At 40.5% G+C, this 26,721-nt stretch overlaps 1 protein-coding gene across 9 annotated transcripts in view; it reads left to right on the forward strand.

Moving 5' to 3' along the window:
- The window catches only part of MPDZ (multiple PDZ domain crumbs cell polarity complex component), a 171,266-nt gene that overhangs the window by 3,390 nt on the left and 141,155 nt on the right, over positions 1-26,721 (forward strand). For all 9 annotated transcript variants that reach the window (XM_059656658.1, XM_059656655.1, XM_059656657.1 and 6 more), the window contains exons 2-3: positions 23,381-23,444; positions 25,351-25,517. In XM_059656658.1, coding sequence (XP_059512641.1) covers positions 23,429-23,444; positions 25,351-25,517 — 183 coding nt within the window. In that variant the 5' untranslated portion in view covers positions 23,381-23,428. The remainder of the gene's footprint in view (positions 1-23,380; positions 23,445-25,350; positions 25,518-26,721) is intronic.

Here is a 26,721-nt window from a genome sequence, read left to right on the forward strand (position 1 = left end):
CCATAATAGAGTTCTTAAAGTTGATGTGTTGGACTGGAAATGCCCCCATATATGCTGGAGCAAACAGCACATATGCCAGTGACAGGTGCTGTACTTTAAAGTAAAGAAGCAGAGAGCTTCCCATAGATTCAGAACTGCTTGATGGTGCCTGTGAATGACTGTATCTTACATCATGACTAGAGGCCCAGTGCATGAAAATTCCTGCACTCGGGGTGGGGGTGGGGGGCGTTCCTCAGCTCAGCCCATGCCCTCTTGCAGTCCAGGAGCCCTTGGGGGATGTCCAATTGACGGTTTAGGCCTGCTCCCCATGGGCCCTAAGCCGCAGTCTGGCCTCCCTTTGCAGGAGGTGACTGGTGAGCAGATCAGGGGACAGCACTGGTGGCAAGCGGCTGGCCCTGCCCCCCATCTCCTCTCTACCACCAATTGCCACCACCCACTGATCGCTGCCCACCGATCGCTGTCCCCTCCCTCTGCCCACTGGCAGGTGCCTTGGCTGGCCTGGCACCGCCCGCTCGTCAGCCTCTGCTTCCCACTGAACGGTCATTCCGCTGTTTGGTCGATTTGCATATTAGGCTTTTATTATATAGGACTAGGGGCCCGGTGCACGAAATTCATGCACTGGGTGTGTGTGGGGGGGAGTGTCCCTCAGCCCAGCCTGCCCCCTCTCACATACTGGGAGCCCTCAGGCGTTGACCCCCATCACCCTCCAATCGCAGGATCGGCCCCTTGCCCAGGCCTGACACCTCTGGCTGAGGCGTCCGGCCCGGGCAGCGGGGGCCCGCAGCTGCAGCGGCCCCACGATCGTGGGCTTCGCTTTAGGCCCAGGCAAGGGACCCCTAGCTCCTGGGACTGCCAGCTTCGACCATGCCCAGCTCCCATCGCTGGCTCCACCCCTACTTCCTACTATCACTGGCCAGGGTGGAAAACGCACCTGATTCTCCGATCATGGCTCGGGGGCAGGGCAAAGGCGGCCCCAGGGCCGCCCTTGCCCTGCCCCCCAGCTCTTAGCTCCCCCCTGGGTTTCTGATCACTGTCAGTGGCAGGGGGCTTCTTCCTGCTTTCCCTTTCGCCTCCCTGCATTGTGCCTACATATGCAAATTAACCGCCATCTTGTTGGCAGTTAACTGCCAATCTTAGTTGGCAGTTAACTGCCAATCATAGTTGGCAGTTAATTTGCATATAGCCCTGATTAGCCAATGAAAAGGGTAGCTCGTACGCCAATTACCATTTTTCTCTTTTATTAGTGTTGATTATATTTCCCAGTCAGTTATATCTGCTTGAAAAACACATTTTGCCTAAAGTAGGCATTAGTTTGATATAGTTACATTGTCACATACATTATTAACCCCATACTTACGAGAAGAAAGGTATTATTTTGTCTCTTGTAAACTAGTGTTATTCATAGGAGAGCATCTATATAAATACAGTATGGTAAAGTTGGTATACTGTGATTAAATAATTACAGTGAAGTTCCACATGGGCAAGTAAGAATGAGATGAAAAACTACTTCTGGATAAAGGAAACTGATGTTAAGTAATCCATTGTCTTCCTATGAAATATTTCCCATGAAGGTCCGAGGTAGTTACTCATTTAGTAGATAGTAATAGATGGAATTGGAGGCATATTGTATTGGGCTAGAGCAGGGGTGCGCAAACTTTGTGACTCGAGGGCCACAATGCGTTCTTAAACTGGACCGGAGGGCCGGAACAAAAGCATGGATGGAGTGTTTGTGTGAACTAATATAAATTCAAAGTAAACATCATTACATAAAAGGGTATGGTCTTTTTTTTTTTTTAGTGTTATTCATTTCAAACGGGCCGGATCCGGCCCACGGGCCGTAGTTTGCCCACGGCTGGGCTAGAGTGACACTAGGGAGAACACGAAATCAATATACTGCTATAGTTTATGATCTTAAATGGAAAAATACACAGAGAAAAGAATAAAAGGTTCTACGTTTAATAAAAGTTACAGGGATTCAAATAAATTAGACATCGGCATAGGATTGCTTGCTGACTACTTGTAGATGGCCACCTTCTCCCTTGTCGTCACATGGGCTCCCATCTGTGAAAGCCTGTGTCCTAATCTCTTACGAGGACACCAGTCATACTGGGTTAGGGACCACCCCAGTGACCTCATTTAACCTTTCTTCTTTAAAGACCCTATCTCCAAATACGGTCATATTCTGAGGTACTGGTTAGGATTTCAACATACAAATTTGGGGACATAGGTCAGCCCAGAAAAGAGTTCTTAAAGAGACTGCAAGGCTCTCATAGACTAGGCTGTATACTGGTGAGAGCGTGAAGAATGGACTGGTTCAGGGTAAGGGAGGGGGTCCTGTGGGGGCTGTTATGGTAGTATAACTAAGTATTATTGTGTAATTTGATGCTTGTGAATAAAGGAAACTGCTATTTGAGGACAAGGTATTTTAGCTTTGGCCTGAGGCTACTTGTTTTCTTTATCCTGGTGTTTACTGGGAAATTGGCATTCGCTTTTGTACATAGAGCCTTCATTTTCTTTTTAAATGTGTCATAAAATATTTTCATAATAGTTTTGGAGTCTGATTAAGCAGCATTTTTTAATTCTTTAAATTACCTTCATCTAAAAACTATGTATATATTCTGTGCATATTTTGTGGACAAATATTTGGCATAATCTTTTTTTCCCCAGAAACCTTTGCATTTCGGAAAGATAAAAGATTTTAAAAGTAATAATATGTTTGCTGTATCACAAAATAATGAAAATGTTTTTAAGTGTTGAAATTATAATTATTTATAATGTTAAAGCAATTCTTTAGACTAGAGGACTGTTAAAGCAATTCCTCCAAATTTGGCCAGCTGAGTTAAAAAAAAAAAAAAAAAAAGTAAAAGGAGACTTAAAGTTCTTACTCTTTTTTTTTTTTTTTTTTTTTTCTGCCTGTGGTGGTGAAATTTGTTTGGTCTAGGGAATACATATTTTTATCCTCCTTTTAGCTTGATTTATATTTGTGAAAACAGCACTCATTGTTATTTCCTTGTAAACAACTCCACCTCCAGATCTAAGGTGATATAAATAAATGCATGAGGGGAACGTGAAAAAGGAAACACTCGTAAGAAAGGAAAAAACAGAAATATTAGCAACACACACACTGAAGAGAGTGAGAGAGATAGATAGATCTTGAGGAAAAACCTATTTAGATTGTGTTGATGACTTAATGTTGATCATTTGAGTATGTTTTGAGATAGCTTACTGTTTAGTGCTTATATCTTAAAATTAGAGTAAAACATGTAAGATAATGATTTCTTCTGGTAACTTTTTTATGATAAAAAAATAAAAAAGCATATTTTTAAAATATGTATGTGGAAAACATAGACTAGCTAAAAGAAGGAAAAAAAAAATTACCTGTAATTCTATCACCTAGGTGCAACCTCCTTCCCCCCAAAGAAAACACAGGTTTGTGAACTGAGGATGCTAAATTATTTTGATATAACAAACGGGTAGGTAGAGATGTTGATCAACAGATTTCACTGATTGCTCATTTTCTCAGTGAGGAAATGGGATCTGAGATTATTAAACATCCATATCTTCTTTAATAGCATCTATTTGAACCAATGTCTCTTGACTGTGAGGAGGTTAACTACCATGTGGCACACAGGACACCAGTGGAGAATGCATGTTTAAATCTTGATTTCTGCTTACAATTATTTGTTACCTGGACCTATAGTTAATCCTAGAATAGCTTTATCTTATGGAATTGGGTGGGCCCCTGGCATGCCTTGTATCAGGGAACTGGATGTAGAAATGGTCATGGAAATCTGTCATTTCTGGACATCAGTGACCTAACAAAACCACGAGGATAGAATCATGAAGTTAAAAAATTATTCCACAACTTAAAAGATACTGTGTGATCTGTACCAGGTGTGCCCAGCTTTTCTTAAGTATTGCTAGGCCCCCTTAGCAGGTCCTGTTTGTGTAAGGTATTACTGGATAAAGTTCGCACAGCTTTAGGTTAATGTTCCCCTCGCGATGTCCCACTTCTCCCAGCCTCCCCTGAGTATTTAATTTTAATTAGTCAAAGAGTGAAATCTGCCTCTGGGAGACATTTATTTCCCACTGCAGGACCTGGGGAGGCCTCAACTCTAGGATTCAGTGGAGTTGGAGTTCTGCCTTTCCTCCCACCTCACCCACTTCCTTCCACATTCACGGTTCTGCTGGGAGTAGTTAGTTATTCTCTTCCCACTTAGAAAAGTACAGCACAGAATGCCTCTTTATTCTGATAGAATCTGCTGACTATATATGTTGGTCAGGCTGAGTCACAAAGTACTTTTAGATCTGTTCTGAGGTAGGAAAACAAAAGAAGAAACGCCCCCCGGGCCTGGATTATTGGTCCCTAGCCAGCTCCATTAAGTTCAGTGGACATTGGTTGGGTGCTCAACCAGGACGTTCAGGTTCCACCCTTTCTCGGAGGAAGGATTGTTTAATTGCGGCATACTTTACAATTGCCATGGTGAACTGCACCAATTGAAAGTGTATAATTTGTTGAATTTTGAGAAACCATCCCCACAGTCAAGACAGTGGACGTAAGCTTTGCTCCTGCCCCTGTGTAATCCTTCCCAGCCTCCCCTGCTGCCTATCTCCCATCACCAAGTAAACACTGACTTGCTTTCTCTCCCTATAGATTAGTTCACATTCTCTAGACTAGAGCTTTAATAAATGGGATCTTACAGTATATTCTTTTTGTTTGACTTCTTTTACTCTGTATTTTGGGATTTATCCAGGTTGCCTGTATTAATAATTCATTATTATTTATTGCTGAGTACTAGGTCATTGTATAGATATACCATTCAGGAATATTTAAATAGTTTAGGATTCTTTTATGCTTTGTACATTGTCTTGTAGGGTGTTTTTCTTGGTTTCAACTGTGTGTGTCACACTTTTGTGTTTGACAGTATTCATAAACATAAAATTTAAGTGCCCTTATTTGTTACTTGAAGTTTGAAACTATGTAAGTCATACTTTAAAAAAACCTACCAGTAAGTTTAAAATGAAGAGATGTAAAGTTTTCTAATTTTTAAAGCTAGCAAGTGATCACTTTTTTTAAAAAGTCACATGAGCACCACAGCTTTTGCATCCTGTCTTGCGCAGAGTACAAGCACAGCATGGTCTGTTTCCTAAGGGAGCCGAAGCTTTGCTTTCCAGACTGCTTGCCTAATGCTCCGACTTGCTAATTTTTTGCACTTCTTTATTTTTGATTGCTTTATCACCACTTGTGACAAATTTATGTGACAACCATATAGTGACTTGGTTAACAAAGGAGCAATTTGGTGCCTAAATTGTCCAAATAATTTTCATGTAGTATATGTTTACAGCTAAGACCATCAAACATACTAAGAGTTGAAGTGGGGATAATCATCATTGTGTGCATACACAATATTCTGGCAGAAATTATTCAGACTGTTTGCCACTTTAAGCATTTATATGTCTGCCTGTACTTTTTGATCAGTTAATTGAAATTAAGTGGCAAAACCCCAAAACAACACCATTTTAGGCAGACGTGCTCTCTGGATTACCAAAAAGAGTAAAAATTGGTTTATAATCTTATTAACATTTAGTCCTTTGAGTAGCATAGTAAAATACAGTTAATGAATGTTGTTAAACAGTGGATGAGTTAATTAAGAAGCAAATAGTCATGTTTTTTGAAAGAGAATAAAACCTTTTAAAATGTTTTCAGAGAGAAAATACCAGTTGTCAAGATGGCTCTAGTGAGTCCTATGGAATTACATATGGTAACTAAATAGTTGTAACCTATTATATTTATTTATCTGTGAATCAGTAATTAGGGAATTGAATTGGGCCATGCTAATTTATCTTGTATGGCTAGGATTCTAGGGCTCATGTTCAGGTAGGTTCATATTAATTTGTGGGTTTTTTTAATATATTTTTTTTTGTATCTGAACTACTTGGAATCTTGCCAGTATGCTGTAAACTGTGTAAACTCTCACTCCTTTTGCTGACTAGTTTTTCTTTGCTTTTGCACCAAAGGTGGTCCAGGCTTTATTATATTGTCTCCTGTTTGTGAATGTGTGCACTTTGTTCCAATCTTTCAGGTGCATTCATTCTTGACATAAAAACAAATGGAATATCAGGCAAAAAACAGACAAAGAAGAATTTTAATCTCAACGAATTCCTCATGTTATTGCAGCAAAATAGCTATACATAAGTTCCTCTTCTCCCCCCTTCTATCATCTCGTCAGTTACAAGAATAATCAACCACAGAAATACAAAATCGCCATTCAAATATGTAATGCATGGCATAACATTAAGAGACAGATATTATAATTGGAGACATAATAATCCATCAAGTTCTTCCTAAAAATAACAACTTAAAAGTTTGCCTGGACTCTGGATTCATCAGTTTGCATATGGTTGGACCTGGCCTGTAATTCCTCATGTATATTTCACATTTAACTTGTTTATTTTTACTGTTGACTATTACAGATGTCCCCATTCCCCCCTCCTTTGCCTCAGTGTATTCTCAGCAATGTAGACTACCACTGACTAACAAGATTATCAGCTGATTCAGACAGTGACACCTCTTCGCTGACGGAGGAATACAAGGTTTTCTCTGGTAATTCTTTAGTACAGATCATGAAAAACACTGATTTTATTACTGTGGACATTTTTTCTTGAGTATATGCGTGTTATCCAAAGTTGAATGTTCTGGTTGAGTATGGAAGGGAATAAGAGAGGATTATGGCCAGTTTTATATTTTTTTATAGTATTCCCCTCCATATACAGAGAGAGACTTTATTCTTGAAACTTGCTGGTATGTTTTTTATTCTACTAGGATTTTTAACTTACCTTACAGATAATTGTGTGAAGTCTGTTTAAGATACTTTATCTTCTCCTATATTTAATTTGACCTTATTAAGGTTATTTTCCGTAAGTAATTTGTTTTCATGTTGGTATAGGAAGCAAAGTGATGTCAAGTAAGCCTTATTTAGTATCAGCTAAATAAACACGATTGCTGGCCTAGTATGTTGAGTGCTTGTGAGTGTGATATTTGGTGTGATCAAGCATGAAGGGTCTTTATTTCTTATTGATTCTACCACTGAAATAATTCTAAAATATAATATATATTTTTAATGTTCATGTTGGCCAATGTTCCATCCTCCCTCCATTCTCCCCTCTTGTTCTTCTCTATGACTTCTTATCGATAAATCAAATCTGCTTTAACTTCAGCAACACCTAGAACAGCGGTTCTCAACCTGTGGATCGCGACCCCTTTGGCGGTTGAACGACCCTTTCACAGGGGTCGCCTAAGACCATCCTGAATATCAGATATTTACATTACGATTCATAACAGTGGCAACATTACAGTTATGAAGTAGCAACGAAAATAATGTTATGGTTGGGTCACAACCTGAGGAGCTGTATTTAAAGGGCCAGAAGGCTGAGAACCACTGACCTAGAGGCTAGTGATTTACCTCTTTTCTATGTGTGAATTCTTTTCACCTTACATTCACAGATGTAATTGATTCACTCTTTCAACAAATATTTATCAAGTGCCTACTCTGGGCCAGCCAATATTACTGGTTCTGGGAATAATAACCTTGTGAGGAAAAAAAAAAATAAAAGGAACCGTCAACAACAAAACAACAAAAATTACTGCCCTCGTGGCACTTTAATTCTGCCGATTCCTATTTTACAAAGGTATTTCAAGATCAATATGTCGGAAAGGAATGTATTTCCACTCCTTCCTCTAAAAACAGATGACATTCTTATTTCCGTGGTTTTTCTTTAACCTAAGGATGTCCCAATGTTTCTAGTTTCCCAGATTAAAAACTTAGAGAGTCAATCTCTGTTGCTGTCTCTCACTCATTCCACCTGCCCCCAACATACTTCTAGGGGTTATTGAATCTTTTTATTCCCTCTAATGAGTGTATCTCCTGTCTTTTTCCTTGCCACTGCCTTATTCTAGGCTTACCTTATTTTTGATAGGGCTGTTTTAACAGCCTAACATATGGTTGTACTATCATTAGTTCTTTTGTCTCTTTGGTGAATTATTTGTCCTTTGGCCAGACTTGTTTTTCCAGAAAATAAATTTTAGTAATCTCTCCTCCACTCCCCATTGTATCTACTCACTATGCGTGTCTGCAGGGCAGAGTCCCAAGGAGATATGGAAACATGGCTTTTCTAGCTCCTGTCTAGTTTGGTGGCCTAGTACTATAGAACCACTGTCATTACATTAAAACCACAGTCATGTGTTTGTTACGATTTCATTGCCTTAGCAGACAGCCTTCCCTTAGCAAGAGATGCTTTTACTACTCATGGTTCTAATTGTTCATCCTTCAGGATGATTCACATGTCACATTTCCTCCAAATTCTTTCTGACTCATGGTGCCGGCATTGGATTCCTCTGTCCTCACACAGAATTCAGTGCATCATGTTGCAGTGTAATTACTGTTTTCCACTAAATCGAGAGCTCAGAAGTTAGGTGCTGTCCTTATTCTGCTTTGCCATATGCTTCAGATATAGACATGTACAGATTTGGAGCGGGTGGAGTTTATAGAATGTGGGGTGGACCTCTTACATAAAAAGTAACAAAATTATGAATTCAAAATCAAATTAAAAGTACATGTTCATTTAAATGAGAGTGGAAGGATCCTGTGCCCGATGCCTAGGGCAATGTGTTTAGTTATAACTTGCGGAAATAATACAGTGGGGTTTTTGAATATGTTATAGAAATAGGATATTTATGTAAATTTTTTGGCTGTTGATTTCCTTTTTTAAAAAAATGTGTTTTTCATTGATTATTAGAGAGGAAGGGAGAAGGATAGAGAGAGAGAAACACCGATGAGAGAGGAACATCATCAATCAGCTTTTCCTGAACACGCCCCACTGGAGATCAAGTCTGGAACCAGGGCATGCACTCTGACTGGGAGTGGAACCAGAAACCTCTTGGTTTCTGGGTCTAAGATCAACCACTGAGCGACAGGAGCAGAGCGGCTGTTGATTTTCTTAAAGCTAGGAAACAATAGTTAGCCATTCTGTTGCCAATACTGTTGTTAATAATAATGCCCAGTGCCTCAACAGCATTTCTCATTTTCTGAGCAAGATCAGATTTCACTTGGGTGGGAAATGATTCAGTCCTTCCTGTGCATCTGTAACCTCAGTTGACACCCTGCTCCAGCTCCTGTTACCCTGGTGAATGCTAAGGAATTTTCTGAGCGCTTTCTAAGTTATCTTGCTGCCACTCCATCTTTCTATCTCTTCTCTCTTTTAGCTTCCTCACCTCATTTTTTCTTTCTCCTTTCCTCCCCTATATGTTTATCTGGATCTTGCTCTACAGCAAACTTATTCCCTCCCCATCTGTCTTTTCTAGTAGATAACACTTTTAAGTAAGTGTCAGTTCTTTGGCAAACTGAATTTTGGAGTTTGCAATTACTGACTTCATTTCTACCTCTTTGAACCATTGTAGGGCGTGACTTTGAAGTTCCTTATTAGAACAAAAAGTATGTGTAGTTTCTAGCAATGGGAAAGGAGATGTCTAAAGCCACATGCTTTGTTTACTGCAGGGGGAAAAAATGGTGCAATTTACAAGTCAGTCCCAGTTCAGAAATGATGGAATTTTATGTGTGTTAAGGAGTTACCTATTTAATAAACATGGTTAATCTGATAGCAAATTGGAAATGGCAAAACAGAGATATTAGTGTCCAGAGGTTAATAGAAGTCAAAATGATGATAGCAATAGCTTCTGTATGCCGATTATTTCCAGGCACTTTGTGTATGTTATTGCTAATGCCCACTTTACAGTAGCCTCTTAGAGAAGTTAAGTGACTTGCCCAGGATCTCACAACTAGCAAAACAGTGGTGTGTTCTTTTGTTTTTATTCTCAACTAGAGGCCCAGTGCACATTAGTTCACAGGTGGGGTCCTGTCCGGCGATCAGGGCCGATTGGAGCCATCTTGCCCAGTCTTGATCAGGGCTGATTGGGGCCGGCCGGCCTTGGGGAGGGACCGCAGGAGGTTGGCTGGCCGCGGGAGGTGGGCTGTGGGAGTGCACTGACCACCAGGAGGCAGCTCCTGATTTGAGCTTCTGCCCCCTGGTGGTCAGTGCGTGTCATAGCTACCGGCCAATCATCTAGTCCTCCACTCGTCACAGTCGCTTGGGCATATATATATGTTACAGTTTACATTTAATATTACTTTGTATTAGGTTCAAGTGTACAGCCTAGGGGTTATTAGACAATCATGTACTTTACAAACTGTTCCCCTTGATATTCCACGTACCCACCTGGCACCTTACATCGTTATTACAGTATTACTATATTCCTTATGCTGTACTTCCCTGTATCTTGTGGCTACCAATTTGTACTTCTTAATCCCTTCACTGTTTCCCCAGTCCCCAACACCCTTGTTTCTGTTTTGTTTATTCATTTTGCTCCTTAGGTGCCACACATAAGTGGATTCATATGGTGTTTATCTTTCTCTGACAGACTTATCACTTGAAGTGACATTCTCTAGGTCCATCCGAGCTGTCACAAATGGTAAGGTTATATTCTTTTTTTGTGACTGAGTATTACTCCCTTGTATGTATGTGCCATACCTTTTTCTTATCTACTGTCCCATTTCTGGGCAGACAAGACACATTTCGCTGGCTGTGGCCTTCATCTGGCAGCCTCAGACCAAATAGACTCCACCTGACCTGACTGAATGAGATGAGGGCTTTCTCCCTCGTCCCCAGTGAGCAGAGCCCCACTCACAGAAGCTGGCTGTGCTGGCTGTGTGGGCTGGGCTGGCACGGGCCTGGGCAGAGTTCACTGCTGGAGGACCTCTGTGGTTTGCCTTCTGAGGCCTGCCCCACAGCCCCAAGCCTGTGCTCTGACCTTCTGGCACCTTCTATGAGATCCCTTGTAAGGTCCCTTCTCACCCAAGATCAAGTGGGTCCTGCTGTTGCAGTTGAGAACTTCCCCTGCTTAGAGCACGTTCATGGTGGTCCCTGTGATTGGCTGAGCCTCCCTAGATCTGCTTTCCTGACTAAGAGGAGCTCTGTGTTTGTAGGGAGAGGGAACAGGCCAGAATGGGCAGGCCCACACCCTGCAGTGTCCTGGATGGCAGGGCCAGGCTGCTCAGCTCGGTTGAGTTATGGAGCAGGGTGGGGCTTATGTGGGCTAGGGGCAATGTTGGGGCCTGGGACATGGGCCAGGGCACAGGCAGGATGAACCGGACCTTCCAGGTGGTGGGTCACTCTCAGCTATCTTCATCTCCTTCACTTCCAGCCTCTCCTTCTGCCTCCCGCCCTGAGGCCTCAACCCCAGGTCTCGGCACCCTTGCTTTCCCAAACAAGGCCCAAAGTGGACAAGTGACCTCGGATATAGAGAACTGCCGCAACATCTTAAAATTGAGTTTACCTTAGACCGAGAATCTCCACTCCTAGAGACCCGTCCTAAATAAAGATTTATGGATGCAGATGTTCCCTTCAGGACAAAGGTGGGAGTGAAAAGTTGGAAGTGGCTCATGTTCCACAGCAGGGGCTTTGGAAATTCTGATATGGGGGTCACAGAAAATGCCAAGGAGGGAGAGCACTAACCGGCGGTGTCCACATCTAGGGAAATGAGGTTGCAGAAGGGTGCATGCCTGGAAATCCTCCCCTCCCCATGCACACATACACATGTGCCCATGCACAGGCACCCACACATGCACACATGGGCACAGAAACATAGGTGCACACACAGGACTGGAATGGTGAGCAGCCTGTCAGGGCTCTCCTCCCTGGAAGCACTTAGTTCTTTACTTGATTCTGAATTACTTTATAATTGACTATGTACTATAATAAACCTTTATTTTTCTTGTCATAAATGTTTTAAAAATTGAAAACTATATGAGGCTGACCCCATTAAGTGGAATTTGCTCCAGTAGGGTTTGGTGCTGACCAAAATCTGATGGTGTGCTTTTTAAAGAGCATTTTATAAAGCAGGCTGGGAACTGTGAAAGCATAGCTGTCTGGGACTAATCAATCTGAAGGGAAATACCTTTTTGCTCTTCTGCTTTTTTTTTACTAATCCTCACATAAAGATATTTTTTTCCATTGATTTCTAGAGAGAGCGGAAGGGGGGGAGGAGATAGACTGAGTAAGAGAGAGGGAGGGAAAGAGAAAAAGAAATAAAGAGAAACATCGATGTGCGAGAGATACACCAATTGGTTGCCTTCTGCACAACACATGCTTGATCTTGACTGGGAATTGAACCCTTGATGCTTCGTCCCATTGGCTGATGCTCTAACCACTTAGCAAACCAGCCAGGGCTTGCTTTTCTTTAATATTCTTATTAGAGTCTAGAGCTATGATTTGGTGGAAGGGACTTGCCTTGATGTCAGTCAGACTTGGGTTGGCTTTAAATGTTTGCTCTGTTAAAAAACTTCATGGATGTAAGGGTAAACACTTTATCTCTCTGAGCCTCAATATTCTTACTTGAAATTGGGTGTATCTAATACAAAGTTGTTGTTAGGTTTCAGGGAAATGCATGTGTGCAAACCACATGCTCTGTTTAAGGAGATATGAAAGCTTTTCAAACAATAAAATTAATGGTGGCTGCTTGCCTAAAAATCTCACTTACAGAACTATTTTATACTTTGGAGAAGTCAATATTACAGTAGATGCAATAGCAATCAGTTCTTAAATGCAGTGTTATCAGTTGTTACTGAATAGCAGTTTCTAAAAGTGTCAAATAAATGACTGCTTTCATTTGAGTGTTCCAACCAAGCCTACATTTTAGACATCCAAGGGTGAATATATATTTGAAAACTGTTACCTCTTAAAGGGAGTATTTGGTGATAAATTTGTAACTGAGTAATAAAATTGTTGTTGGTTCTTATTTTTTGTTTTTAATCAGCAAAATGGCATGGCAATTTAAACAGTTTGTTACTTAGGGAATCTACTCAGGATACACACCCAATGTGATTGAGTAAGGCTTTTAAGCCTGTAATTTCTTCTCTGCCTGCAAATTTTCTTGGAGCTGAATTAGATTATTTTTGGCTGAAACTTTCAGGTACTTGTTGATGTTTTATTACATAGACTTTCAGTACCCCCACATAATAATGGCTGTAGAAATATGGTTGCTTAATAAAATGCCCAGATTATGTGACCTTGAGAAAGTCATCTCTTTGACCTTGTATTTCCACATCTGTGAAATGTCGTGTTAGCAAGTTATGCTTTAGAATGAGTAAAAGCTCACAAAATTTTCTTTTGTCTTCAGATAAGTGAAATTATTAAGCATTAACAATTTATTAAGCATTAATACTTAATTAAGCATTAATAATTTCAGATCAATTTGAAATGACTTCTTCTGGATGAATTTAAGAGTTCTAAATTGCTCCATGAAAAGTATTGCAGAGTGCGGTCAGAGAGAGAGAGAGAGAGAGAGAGAGAGAGAGAGAGAGAGAGGTCATTCATGAGCCCTTCTCAGTACACGTGTGGTGCTTCTCAGAGCAAAGAGCTAACACGAAACCTCCTGGGGGTACAGACCACTGGTCCCCACAGGCATTGCACAGGAAAGGGAAGCAGCCAAGGTAGATGTCGCTCCAATATGCTGTTTTCTTCCCAGAGGATTTCCCGTTAGAAATTTGAGCCTGTCTTTTTTGAAGTAAGGTTTGAAACTTGATCTTTATTCCTGTCCACATTCAGCAAAGGGAAATTATGAAAGGCACAAACTGAATTTAGGAGGCATTGATTGATGGGGAAGGATAAAAATATCTAATTATGTGTAGTTCTTACAGCTCGGTGATACTAAGTAGGCGATATGACAGACGGTACTCTTCATAATTTTTGTAGAAAAGATTCCAGAATGGGAGAAACAGTTTGCAGCAATAATAGGGAAATGGGGGTGGGGGTGGGTGGGTAGTAGAGTTACTTTAAAAGTTATGGGGGAAAGCCCTAGGAACTGATCTTTGGTGAAGGGCATGAACGTGAGTGAGGTAGTTGGGTGGGGAAATAAGTTGAAGGTTATAATATTTTGTTCTACCTTCCCACCTCCCAATTCCATAGGTTTGTCTGTATTAGGAAAGTGGTTCCTGTTCACTGTACCTTAGGAGAGTGATTTTCATCCGGTGTGATGCAAGAATTTTGAAAACATTCAATACTAACTATTTAGTCATGGCACTGACCTCTTTTCCCTTAGATTGTCAAATTAAAAAACAAAAGACAGTAGCCAACACAACAATAGCTGTTTGGTGTGAATGAATCAAAATTATACCTAAATTTTTTTGTCAGATCAGCAAAAAATTTAAAATATTTTATTTTAGTGCTGTAGAATTTTAGTAATTTATGTGTGCCATGAGATTAAAAAAAAAAAAAAAGATTGAAAATCGCTGTTTTAGGACTTGACCCTGAGGAATCATTCAAGTCGCAACTGACAAATCCACGTATTGTCCTGCCGCACCATCAACATGAAGACCTCACCAACTCAGTGGAAGTGATCTTTGGTGAAGGGCATGAACGTAAGGCAGCTGGGTGAGGAAATAAGTTGGGAGGGGGCCTGAGGAACGACAGAAGTCTTCTGTACGGTTACCCCCTTCAGCAACGACAAGTGCTAGCACAGGGCAGCTGCCAGCCTGTGGGTCTCATGGGGACACGGTGAGTGTCCCTGCTTTTCCTAAGCACCGTGGGCAGAGCCTCCCTGGGCCCACTGGAGAACTGCCCCCTTCCAGGCGGCAAAAGGGCAGGCGGCAGGGACCCACAGTAATTTCTCCGGAGAATTTGTTGGCGGCGGAGGAAGGGCACCTGGAATTCTGGGGCAGGGAGTTAATCCCTGTGCGCAGTTTTTGTTTCCCCAAGAGTAGAAGGTGGCTGGAGTGAGTGCTGTGAGCCCCCAGTGGCCTGCCCTTGCCGTTGTTTGCCTGCAAGGACAGCCCCTGAAGGAATCCTCTGCATGATTCTGCCTAAGAAGCACGTGGGCCTGTCGAGTCTTGGTGTTTAGCACTGAAAATGTGGTAACAACAGGGGCAAACGGCCCAAGAAACCTAAATTCCCCTGAGTTTAACTCGGGAGCGAGAGAGCACAGGAGTCTAAATCTTCCGTCTCAGAGGCACCTAAACTAAATCTTTTCTCTGAGTCATCATGTTTAGTGTGAATTAACAGTTGAGGGCCCCTGTCCTATAAGGCTGTATTAAGAGCGAACATTATAGATAGAAAACATGTAAAAGTGTGTCCAGAGAGAAAATATTGGAATCTATAGTTATCTAACATGTATCTGTGTATTCATTTTGCTTGTTTTGTTGTTTTTTTTAATTCTAGATGAGGGTGGAGGAGGAAGGAAATAAATAGAAATAGATCATAGAATAGATTTGTGTACTATATTAAAAAAATGAAAGTTCAGTCTTTCAAATAGGCAGCTGATTAATAATAGCAGCCAATATTTTAATTGCAGAGTACATACTAGTACAACTAATTTGTCATCTAACCATTCCTCAGTGAGCTTTAGCTTGCCAGTGAGCTACATGTTTTGGGGGACTAATTCTAAGATTGACTTCATAGTTGGGTGTGAGCAATAAATAAGGGAGCTTAACTCAAAAGCATCCCAAAATATAATTAGTTATCCTGGAAGTGACTGTGAATCTGGTAAAATGTCTTTATAAAGCTATTTGTGCTTTAAGGAATCTGCAATTAAGGTAAGAACATGTATACTTTTAGAAAAGACAATGAACCTTTCACCTCAGGCCAACAATCTCAAAAATGAAAGGAAGTAACTTTCAAAACCGAAATAATTTAATGAACATGTTTGTTAGTATACATACATTTGTTGTGTAACTATGGCTATAATAAAATTTTTTAACTTCTGTGTTATATACATTTTTCCTTGCAACAGGTTTGGTTGTCCCTAGTAGGAAATTCCTAGGAAAAGAATGAGCTAATATTATTTTTACCAAAATTTGGTTAGCGTACGTGGATTATTGGTCAAAGTAATGATTTTGATTTATGTATGTCAGCATACTGTAGATTAATATGGTGCTTTCTCATATTAGAGCAGCGATTTTCAACTGATGTGTCACAAGGGGCACACTGGTGTGCCACAAGAATTTTTAAAACATGCAGTACCTGACTATTTTAGTCAGGGGCACTGAAGTCTTTTCTCTTAAATTGTGAAATTAAAAAAAATAATAACAGCTAACACAGCAATAGCCGTCCAGTGTCAGTGAATCAAAAGTATACCTTTTTTTTTTGTCATATTGGCAAAAGAAATATTTTTTGATGTGCTGCAGAATTTTAGTAATTAGTTTATATGTGCCATGAGATGAAAAAAAGTTGAAAAATCTCTGTAATAGAGTATTTTCCTAATTTTTATTATGAAAAATGGCAAATGTAGATTTTAATATGTACATATTTATCTGTGGCATATATTATTTTACACATTTTACAAATATAGTTAAATGATATCAAAATATAGTTATTTTGAAATCTCAGTTTCATTTTTGAACAATTTTTTTAAAAGATGGAGTCTTTTTAAAAAAAATAAATTTTTATTGATTTCAGAGAGGAATGGAGAGGGAGAGAGAGAGAAACATCAGTGATGTTGATCTGCTGCCTCCTGCATGCTCCCCACCTGGGACTGAGCCTGCAATTCAGGCATGTGCCCTTAACCGGAATCGAACCAGGGACCCTTCAGTCCATAGGCCAATGCTCTATCCACTGAGCCAAACCAGTGAGTGAGTCCGACCCATTAGTATTTATTATGAATACAGAAATCTAGATTTATTTCAGCCGCCTTGTTTTTGTGTTTACTGTTACTTTTTTTTTTCTGTTCCCCACCTCTCGTAGATTATCTGAGTCTTTATTTCATCTTTTTCCCTCCTGGTTTATAAATTCCATATCTGTTTTTTCGTGTTTTTTAAATTTTTGACACACATATTTGGCTTCTGTTTCTAGTGGAGCTTGCAGTGAAACTATTACTTCTAGCCTCCCATGTCTGGAATATTTTTGCTAAAAATACCATTATTTAAAATGTTGTTCTCAGTTACTGTGGTTTCACTTATAGAATGAAACCTTATCAGTTGGGTCTAGCCTTGCTATTTCAATAGTGGGTGAATGCTTTGTTTAGTTGAAACCTGATGGCTTTTCTCAGGCACTGATCAAAACGGAACACTTCGTAGTATTTTATTCATCTGCCATAATAGCGGCTACCCCATGCCTTGTTTTTCTGATGAAATTAAGGATGCTTCGTTATCTCAGTGGTCCTCTCATAGTTATCTTTGCTTGTAGCTCCTTCAGGTCTTGATTGGAAGTAGAGTGTTCACATGGAGGAAGGGTACTTCTTAAGCGGGAGTGCTTGGGGGGATTGCTTTGTTTGGGATGTGATGGTGTGGTGCTGTACCAAAGCAGGTTGTTTGCAAGGAAGGAAGAGCCTCACACTAATTACCTGTTGCCAAATGGAGTTCATTGTAAGAATGGGTGCCAGTGACTGCATCTTAGGGACCAGTCTGTTTCCATCCTGTTGACTGTGTTGGGTCTCCCAAGCTGTGTTCTGTCTCGTATCAACTGACTTGTTTTGTTCTCTCATAACTCAGGCTGGCATGTGCCTCTTCCTCCTTTACTCATCCTCCTTCAATCTTTTAAACTCTGGCTCCACTGGTTTAGTCTCTGAATGTTTCTCTTCTTAAGTTCCCAGAAGAGACTCTAGCCCAGTGGTCAGCAAACTTATTAGTCAACAGAGCCAAATATCAACAGTACAACGATTGAAATTTCTTTTGAGAGCCAAATTTTTTAAACTTAAACTATATAGGTAGGTACATTGTTATTAACTTAATTAGGGTACTCCTAAGGCTTAGGAAGAGCCACACTCAAGGGGCCAAAGAGCCGCATGTGGCTCGCGAGCTGCAGTTTGCCAGCCACGGCTCTAGCCCATTCTACCTTTCAGATCAGCACTTAAGATTGTCTTCCTTTGGGTAAGGAGCCTAACCCTTGTTCCACTGGCTCGGGTTGGAGGAGAGGGGCATAGCATAGTGTGTAATAGTGTATTTCTTGGAGCAGGGGCTGTGGGAACGTTGAAATCTACAGGGTAGGGGCAAAAGCAGGTTTATAGTTGTTCATGGGAAGTAATACAGTAACTAATAATACAAGAATAAACTTTGTGCATTGCATATTCACAGCTGTAAGCCTACTTTTGCCCTTACCTGTTCAATTTGAGGTGCCAAAGCAAATACCATAGACTGTGTGGCTTAAATAACAGACATTTATTTCCTCATGGTTCTGGAGGTTGGAAAGTCTGCCATCAGATCTGGCAGGGTTTGCTTTCTGGGAGAACTGTCTGGCTTGTGGATGGTCACTGGGTCCTCACTTGGCCTATCTTTGGTGTTTGCATGTGGAGAGACAGGGGAGGAAGGAGGAAGGGAGGGTAGAATGATATCTCTTTCTTTCCTTATAAGGTCTTAGAAGTCTTATCTCCAAATACAATCACATGGAAGGTTAGAGCTTCAACATGTGAGTTTTGGGGGCATACAATTCAATTCATAGCAGCATTATAAGGTACTATAATTCAGCCTTTGAAACTCTTGATAAGGACAGATTTTATTTCTAAAACAGTCATGCCATTGACCTACTAGTCTTTATATATTCTTTATCTAGGCGATTGATATTACCATCCAATCAGCAACTTAAGCAGAAGAGCTGGAATTCATGCTGGACTCATCCTCATTACATCCACATCGCCAGGTCCTGTTACTTGTAGCTCTTAATTAATTCTTAAAGTTGTCTCCCATGTTTATTTAATTTTCACTTTCATCTCCATTTTAAAAAATTATCTCTTCCCTGACATTTTTTGTCAGTTTCTCTTGCTTCTTACAAGTCTTCCACACCATTTTCAGGGTGGCCTTTCTGAAACAAAACAACTCACTGTTCCAAAATAAACTTCAAAATTAAACATTTAAGCTGGTTAAGAATGATATGCAGGGCCCTCAGTCATTTAGTCTGTACCCACCTCTCCAGCCTCATCACCTCTGCCTCTGTCCTTCCTTTTCCTTCAGCCCCAGACCGGTGTATGAAACTCCTTGCAGTTCTCAGAAGGTACTGTGCACCCTGGTCTATAGGAGGGAAGTGCTTTCATTATTCCTTCTGTCCCTAGTCCTACCTGTTCTTCAGGACCCTGTGCAGGGGTCTCAGAAGCTGTTTCTTTCTGGGTTTGGTGTCCTTGTTTTCTTGTGTCTGTTTACTAGTTTTTCCTTTAGTCACTTGGCCTATGAGTTCCCAGACTGTGTCCTCAATTCTCTAATTCTTCCACCTAACAACATGTCATTCATGCAGGTAGCCCGTGTATTGTTGAATAGGAATAACAGAATTTGAGGTCTTTTTTAATCCTGTGACCCCTCCATCCCCTTCCGCATTTTCACTTTGGGCAGGTCTGATTTATCTTTCCATTTTATAAAGGAGGGCAAGGCTGTTAAACAGTATTTAAAGTGTGTTGTAAAGGCAAGGTTCCTTGATACTTGCTTGTCTTTGATGTGCATGTGTGTGTGGGAGCGGGGGGCAGGGGGTGGTGTAAAATGAGTTAATAAATTCTGTTATTGAAGGAATTCAAAAAATTCATAAGTGTTAACTTGAAAATAAAAATATTGTTCATGAATGTTTATTCAATCAAGCCTATAAGAACGAGGGAGAACGAAGGACTTGTATGCATGCATATAAGCATAACCAAGACACTGGGATGTAGGGGAGGCCGGGGGGAGGTCAAGGGGGGCAAAAAAAAGGAGACATATGTAATACTCTTTGTAATACTTTAAGCAATAAAACAAAATTTTTAAAAAAAAGAACGAGGGAGAAGTTCAGAACAGATGCTAAATGGCTGAGTGTTTTCTGTTGGATGACTGCGTGATGCTGGTGGGTAGTGGGTCATTTCTATGCTTTTGGAGCAATAGTTCATCAGTAGCATTATACTAGAATATGAATTTTGACTGAAAGTGTTAAGTTTTGTTGTCATGGCCAATTGACTTCATGACAAACTGCCTGCAAATGACTACAGCCTTGCCTTTGCCTGCTAACTTCAGGTGGTGCCCGTGCAGCTATGAATGGGACAAATGCTGAATTTAAATGCAGTAACAGATGCTGAGCAACTTTGACAAGCCGCAACCATTGCAGCAAGCTTTGAATGTTGTATTTCTTTTACAGTCAGAATTGTTTAAGAAAATTAGAAAATTGTGTGCATTTGGGACAGTTTCTCTTAGTAGAGTTATTTTTAGCCTAAAACATTTTCACTTGTTAGTTGCCATATAATCTGCATTGGGCAGAATGGTTTGATTTATGTCTCAAACACTGATTGTCTACTACATAAAAGCTTTGCGTACACATAACCAGTACAACTTTTTGAAAAGTAAAATGATTAGTCAGTTATTAAGTTTCTGTTTATCAGTAAAACCAAATATTCTATTGGATTTTCATCCTCTGCTGAAACTGGTGTAACTGGCCCATTGTTGGAGAATCCTGTGGTCTCACAGCTAAAGTCTCCAGAGATTTCTAAAGGATTTGGCAGCTCTGTCATTATGTTAAAGTTTTGCAGGAATCATAAAAGCCTTAAAAATGATTTTGAAAATTTGAGGTTTATTCTAAGGTAATATATAGATAAGTAGGGTTTCTGGGTAAAATAATGGATGCCCAGTTAAATTTGCATTTTATTTATTTTTATTTATTTAAATCTGAGTTGTTTGTTTTTGTACACCTTTGTTTTTTTTTATTGTCTAAAGTTTTACATATGTCTTCTTTTTCCCCAATTGACACCACCCCCCCCCTGCCATTCCCACTCTGGGCAAGCCCCCACTGGCCCAGTGCCTGTGTCCATTGGTTATGCTAATATGCATGCATACAAGTCCTTTGGTTGCTCTCTAACACCCTTCCCCCCACCATTTGTCACTGGATCTATTCTTGTTCATCAAATTATATTGATCATTATATTCCACATATATTTTTAAATATATTTTACTAGAGGCCCAGTGCACGAATTCGTGCACGGGTGGGGTCCGGCGGGCTGGCCCCAATCGGGGTGGATCGGGGCCAGGCCTGTTGGGAGGAGGAGATGGCAGGAGGTTGGCTGGCTGCCTGCCCTGATCAGGGCCTGATCCGGGCTGGGCCAGCTCGGGGAAGGGGCCATGGACTATTGGCCGGCGGGCCCCACCCCTGATTGGGGTATGGGGCCAATTGGGGGTGGAGCCGGCCGTGGGGAGAGTCTGTGGGACGGCCAGCCCTGCCCCCCAATCGGGCGGGTTCACTGGCCTCAGTGGGCATCATAGTGACCAGTTGTTTCAGTTGTTTCAGCGTTCCGGTCGCTGGCTTTATATATATATAGAATTGATTTCAGAGAGAAAGGGAGAAGGGGAGAGAGAGAGAGTTAGAAACATCAATGATGAGAGAGAATCATTGATCAGCTGCCTCCTGCATGCAGCCCAGGCATGTGCCCTTGATTGGAATTGAATCTGGGACCCTTCAGTCTGCAGGCCAATGCTCTATCCACTGAGCCAAACCAGCTAGTGCTAAATTTGAATTTTAGATAATCAACAACTTAGTGTTTAGTATAAATATGTCCCAAGTATTGCATGGGATATACTTATACTGCAATTTTTTAAATGTATCTGAAATTCAAATTTAGCTAGGAAAGAGGAAAAAGAATGGTAAGGTGAATTTTCTTCCTATCAAGAGGCAAGATATTAGAGAAGTTAAATTGTTAATTAACTCTGGGGCCAAATTGCCTGGGCTGAAATCCTGGCTCCATCACTTCTAGTGGTATGTCCTTGGGCAAGTTAGTTAACCTTCCTCTGCTTCAGTTTTCTCAAGTGAGTGGATGAGGTGAGGGCTAAAGGACTTAATTGTGTAATATGCTTTGAACAGGGCCCAGCTTGTGGTTGGTGCTGTGTTTGCTGCTATTATTACTTCTACTTTAGCATTAGTGTTGACTACTTCGTTATTGTATCCACATCTCATTTCTTCTCTTTACTGCATTGTCAGTGGAGATCTGAATTCATACTTTAAACTTTCTAGATAAGCATTGTCAACGAAAGATGAGATCTGTGTTAATTGAAAGAGTTGAGAAGTTTTTTTTATTTTTTTTGATGGGAAGGAAGAGAATATTATAGTCAGGAGGGTATTTTGAAAACCTTTGAAGAATCTTCTTTTATTTAACACTCTTGTACTCAGTTTTTCATCTCTGCTTTCATGTATTATATTCCAGTGACTCACATTCTGCTTGAGTGTCACAGTTCATTTCTACTTGGGATATATGGACTTGTCTCCCCAGTTAAGACTGAGTATTCAAGGTCAGGGTCACCTCTACTTTTTATGTTGTCATTTTTTTGCCCACAGAATTTCTCATGCAGAGTCTAGTAAGCTTACTCTGTAGGTAAGGATTTTTAAAGGAATCCAAGATTTTTGTGCGCTGTGTTGAAGAGCTCTTAAAGAAAGATTTGGATATGTCTGTCATCTTCTTTAAAAGATATTTCATACATTTTGCCTTATTTTGCAAGTATTACCTGCAAATAAAAGATAATTTTGAATTAGTCCTAAAATGATCACTTTTTTGGCCTATTAGGAAACTGTATTTTAAGTCAACAAGATTTTAATGGTCAAAGGAATTATAATAGCATCAAGTGCTTTTTATAATATACTTGGGGCCCATTGCACGAATTCGTGCACCTTGAGAGGAACTTTGGGCCTCTAGGCTGCAGTGGGCACAGGGGTGGGTCTCAGCCCATCCTGCCACATCCCCCAGTCCCATCTCTGCTGGCAGCCCTGCTCCCACACTGCCGCTCCTACATGCTGACAGCACCAGCCTGCTTGCACCTGCTTACAGCACAGAGCGATTGGGGCAGCACCAGCAGTGGGTGCGAGCGGGGCCAGCACCGTCAGCAGGTGTGAGTGGTTGCTGCTGCCCTGATGGCCCTTCAGGAGCAGGGAGAAGGGGAGAAGCCCGCAGTGGTGATAGGGGCTGGCAGCCACCACTCGGACCCACAGACAGCGCTGAGTGATCGGGACTGGCACCGGGCACTGGCAGTAGGTGCAAGTGGCGGGTTCAGCGCCGGCAGTGGGTGCGAGCGGGGCCGGCGCCGGCAGCAGGTGCAAGCGCCGGGTGGGACTGTGGCACACAGGAGGGAGCAAAGAATTTTCAGTAACCACCAGAGGTTCACCCCCAATGACAGTGACCAGCACCCTATCGTGGTCTGGCGCCCCTGCTCACCTGCTCCACCATCCCACCGCAGCCAACGCCCGCCATGTTCCATGCTCTGCTGCCTGCTGCCAATGCCCGCCATGTTCCACGCTCGCCCCCTGGTGTTCAGTGAACGGCATAGCGACCGGTTGTTTGGTTGTTCAGTTGTCCGGTCGTTCGGTCTTTTTGCTGATAAAAATAACCATTTCATTCTATTTCTTTTTTCCCTAGAGTTCTGTTTTGGTTGCTGTATAGAGAACACTGAGCTTCGAAAATAAAATGTTAGAAACGATAGGTAAGATCTATTCCTTTCTATTTTTATAAAAATTGAAACTCATTCCACTAGGATCTTTGAAAAACAGTATATTCTATATAACAGAATTCTATCTTTTGTAACTTAGTTTTTAAAAGTCTTTATCTTCTAGCATGATAGTAGGTAATGTGTTTCTGAACACATTTGGAAAATTTCATCTGAAGTGTTACAAAACATTTATAAGCAAAAGTTAAAAGCACATGAGATGTTTTACTAATTATGGGTTTTATGCTTAATGTAAACCCACTTCTCATGTATGAACCTAATGTTGCCTCGTGTTTATTTCTGAATAGCACCAGAAAGTTTAACAGTATTTTTAATACTGAAAAAGATAATTTCCAATGCCATATTTTTACTTTATAGCAGGTAAAATACTACTGAGTGCTTGCTTTTAAGTTGCTAAAGATAAGTAACAAAAACGTAGGCTGACAAGCTTCAGTGATGATAGAAGGCAGTTTAGTTTCTACATGAGATCATTTAAGTTGAAATATTCAGATTTCCCCAGATCATGGGTTAATTTTTTTATACTGTTGTTTAGCTGTAGAGCAGCTGGTTTGTGGAACTAGTTTTGGGGTGTGTCAGGTATGGTACACCCAGTTGCTGTTGTCCCTCCTCTGACACCACAGTCCGCACCTACTGCAGGGAACCCCTCAGGTGTGAGTGTGGAAAGGTATCCGGATTTCTGGCTGGCACCTTGATGAGTGCTGCTGGTGTCCTGACAGCTGTGTGTGTTGAGGGGTAGAAAAAGAAGGAACTGTTTTTCTGATCATGGGAATCATTACAGTGACTTCTGTTCCTAGTGCCGTGCCAGTAATGAAAATGCATGGAGCACAGTGCACGATACACACCCCTTATCATAAAAAAAGAAAATGCACCCATTTGATACTAAAGTCCCACATGGTAAAGACTGCTCTCCACATAGGAAACCTCCTCACAAGAAAGTGGAGAGCAATGGGGACATTTAAAATTAAATTATTTCTTTCTAATTTTTATTCTGCAAGTTGTTACTAAATTGCACACCTTCCAAGAAGTGACAGGGGAATTAGTACTAGATTTTTATTCAGAGATACCATAGGAAATATGACCCAGAATAAAGTTCTCATGTGTCTCTTTATCATTATTTGCTTTTAAAATTCTGCATATGAGTAAATACTGTTTGTTTAAATTTATATATGTTTGTAAACTCACAGTCAACATTAATTCGTGTTTTAATTTCCAATTTCTGTATAATTCCACCTTTAATATTATACATAAAAAGTGTTTCTGGTGATAATGGATATATAATAATGCAATAATGCATATGTAAATTTGCTATTTAAATTTTTGGAAAAACAGTTGAAGTATTAAAAAGTGGTGCTTTTGAAGAGATATGCATTATTGTGATATATTTTCAAGTAAATTCTCAAGTATAGAATGCTTTGCTCTTAAGATATGAAATTGTCGTATTTTGGATGTTATAACATTATCCACATTCACTTATTTGTGAGTTAGTTATATTTCTGTTTTTTCTTATGTGTAAATGAAATTTTTAAAAGGTGAAAATGTCAGCATTTGCAAGATCCCAGAGCATTTAGTCTTCAGTAGTTTTTATTAAAAAGTTCAAATAGCTGGCTTTAGAACTCAAATATACTTTATCCGAATTAGTTTCTGTACTTCACAATTAGCTGCGTGTAGCCTATACTCTAACTCCTGCTTCCCAACAGACTCTTAGGAGAGACCTCAAAGTTTGAGGGACATGTTTATAGTGACACATTTCAGTCCCTCTTTTTTTTTTTTTCTGAGTCAGTTTTATGGTCTCAAAAGGAACAGTTTTAGGATGTCTATGAGCATGGGTGATGTGCGCGTGTGTTTAGATCCTGTTATTGACGGGTGCTGCTCTTTGGTGTAGACAAAAACCGGGCCCTGCAGGCAGCAGAGCGCTTGCAAGCCAAGTTGCGAGAGCGTGGGGATGTGGCAAACGAAGACAAGCTGAACCTTCTGAAGTCGGTCTTGCAAAGCCCACTCTTCAGTCAGATTCTGAACCTCCAGACCTCTGTACAGCAGCTGAAAGACCAGGTAGGACATCCTTCACCCAAAGCTGGCGTCCACGGGATGGCACAGATCTTGGGAAAGGCTTGTGTGGTTCTGGAAAGCTGATTTTTGTATGTGTTAATGAATAGTTAATGAAGTCATTTAAACCTCCAAATGAGACTCTCAGATTCACTGTGGCTTCCCCCCCCTAGTTATTTTTGTAAAGGCTGTTGCTGTATACTGTAGATGATATGACATTGTGTTGAAAGCTGTGTGAATGCTAAAGAATGAGCCCCTACAGGAGGAGGGGGTAATAGAATATGTTTAGGGTGGATGGCTGTAGACTTGGTTTCCATCATCACCACAGCTCATTGTTCCTGTGGTCTTGCTCTTTCAGATTCAGACATTCAGTACACTCACAAGATTTCAGATAAGCCTGGATTTGCATGTGTAATCGTGTGTGAGGAAGGGAAATCACCTCTATTTTGACAGTAAAAGGAATAATTACATTGTCATCAGTTAGAGGAATTGCAGTTCTCACTTCTTAAAGAAGTGTAAGTAGCAATTCCTTTCGTGACAGCATCAGATGGTGACAAACACTGGAACTTCTAAATGTAACAACACAGTATTTTTTTCTGTAAAAATTATGAGCATTAAAAAGTCCTAGCATTTATATTAAAACCGAAACATATCACAATGACAGAATGAAAATTGAAGTCAGCTGTTCTTTGAATTTACTTATTTTAATTGCCATTTCTCAGGGTTTAAAGAATATATTTTTAAAATTGTTATTATCCTCACAAGGCTTGAAGTCAGTCAATGCCTCCATTCCAAGCTAACTCCCATTCTAATATTTTTCACATTACTTTAATGGTAATGGATGACTTGCTAGCAATCATTCTGCCTTAAAAGGTGAAAAATGAAACTTGAAGACTAGTTTTATAATTCAGTGAAAGTTCAGCTCCAATGAAAAAAAAAAACCACACACAAAAAAAACTAAAAAGAATGTGCCAAATGCAAAAAGAACCAATAGTAGCTGTAGAGAAGGAATTTGTTTAATGTCATGAAAGTTCTTAATCTTTATATTTTGGTAGCCCAAACATTAAATCAGGAAGAATCTTTAAAAATGTTTTTCTCTAGTGAGTTTCTATGTAGTGATTTTTAAAGTCATTATCATGAATTAAGAAGAAGGTATGTTTTTGTTATACTCAGTCATATTTGTCCCCTTTGCAAGTTATTGAAAAGATTG

This window comes from Myotis daubentonii, chromosome 11, assembly GCF_963259705.1.
Source record: "Myotis daubentonii chromosome 11, mMyoDau2.1, whole genome shotgun sequence".
Taxonomy (NCBI): Eukaryota; Metazoa; Chordata; class Mammalia; order Chiroptera; family Vespertilionidae; genus Myotis; species Myotis daubentonii.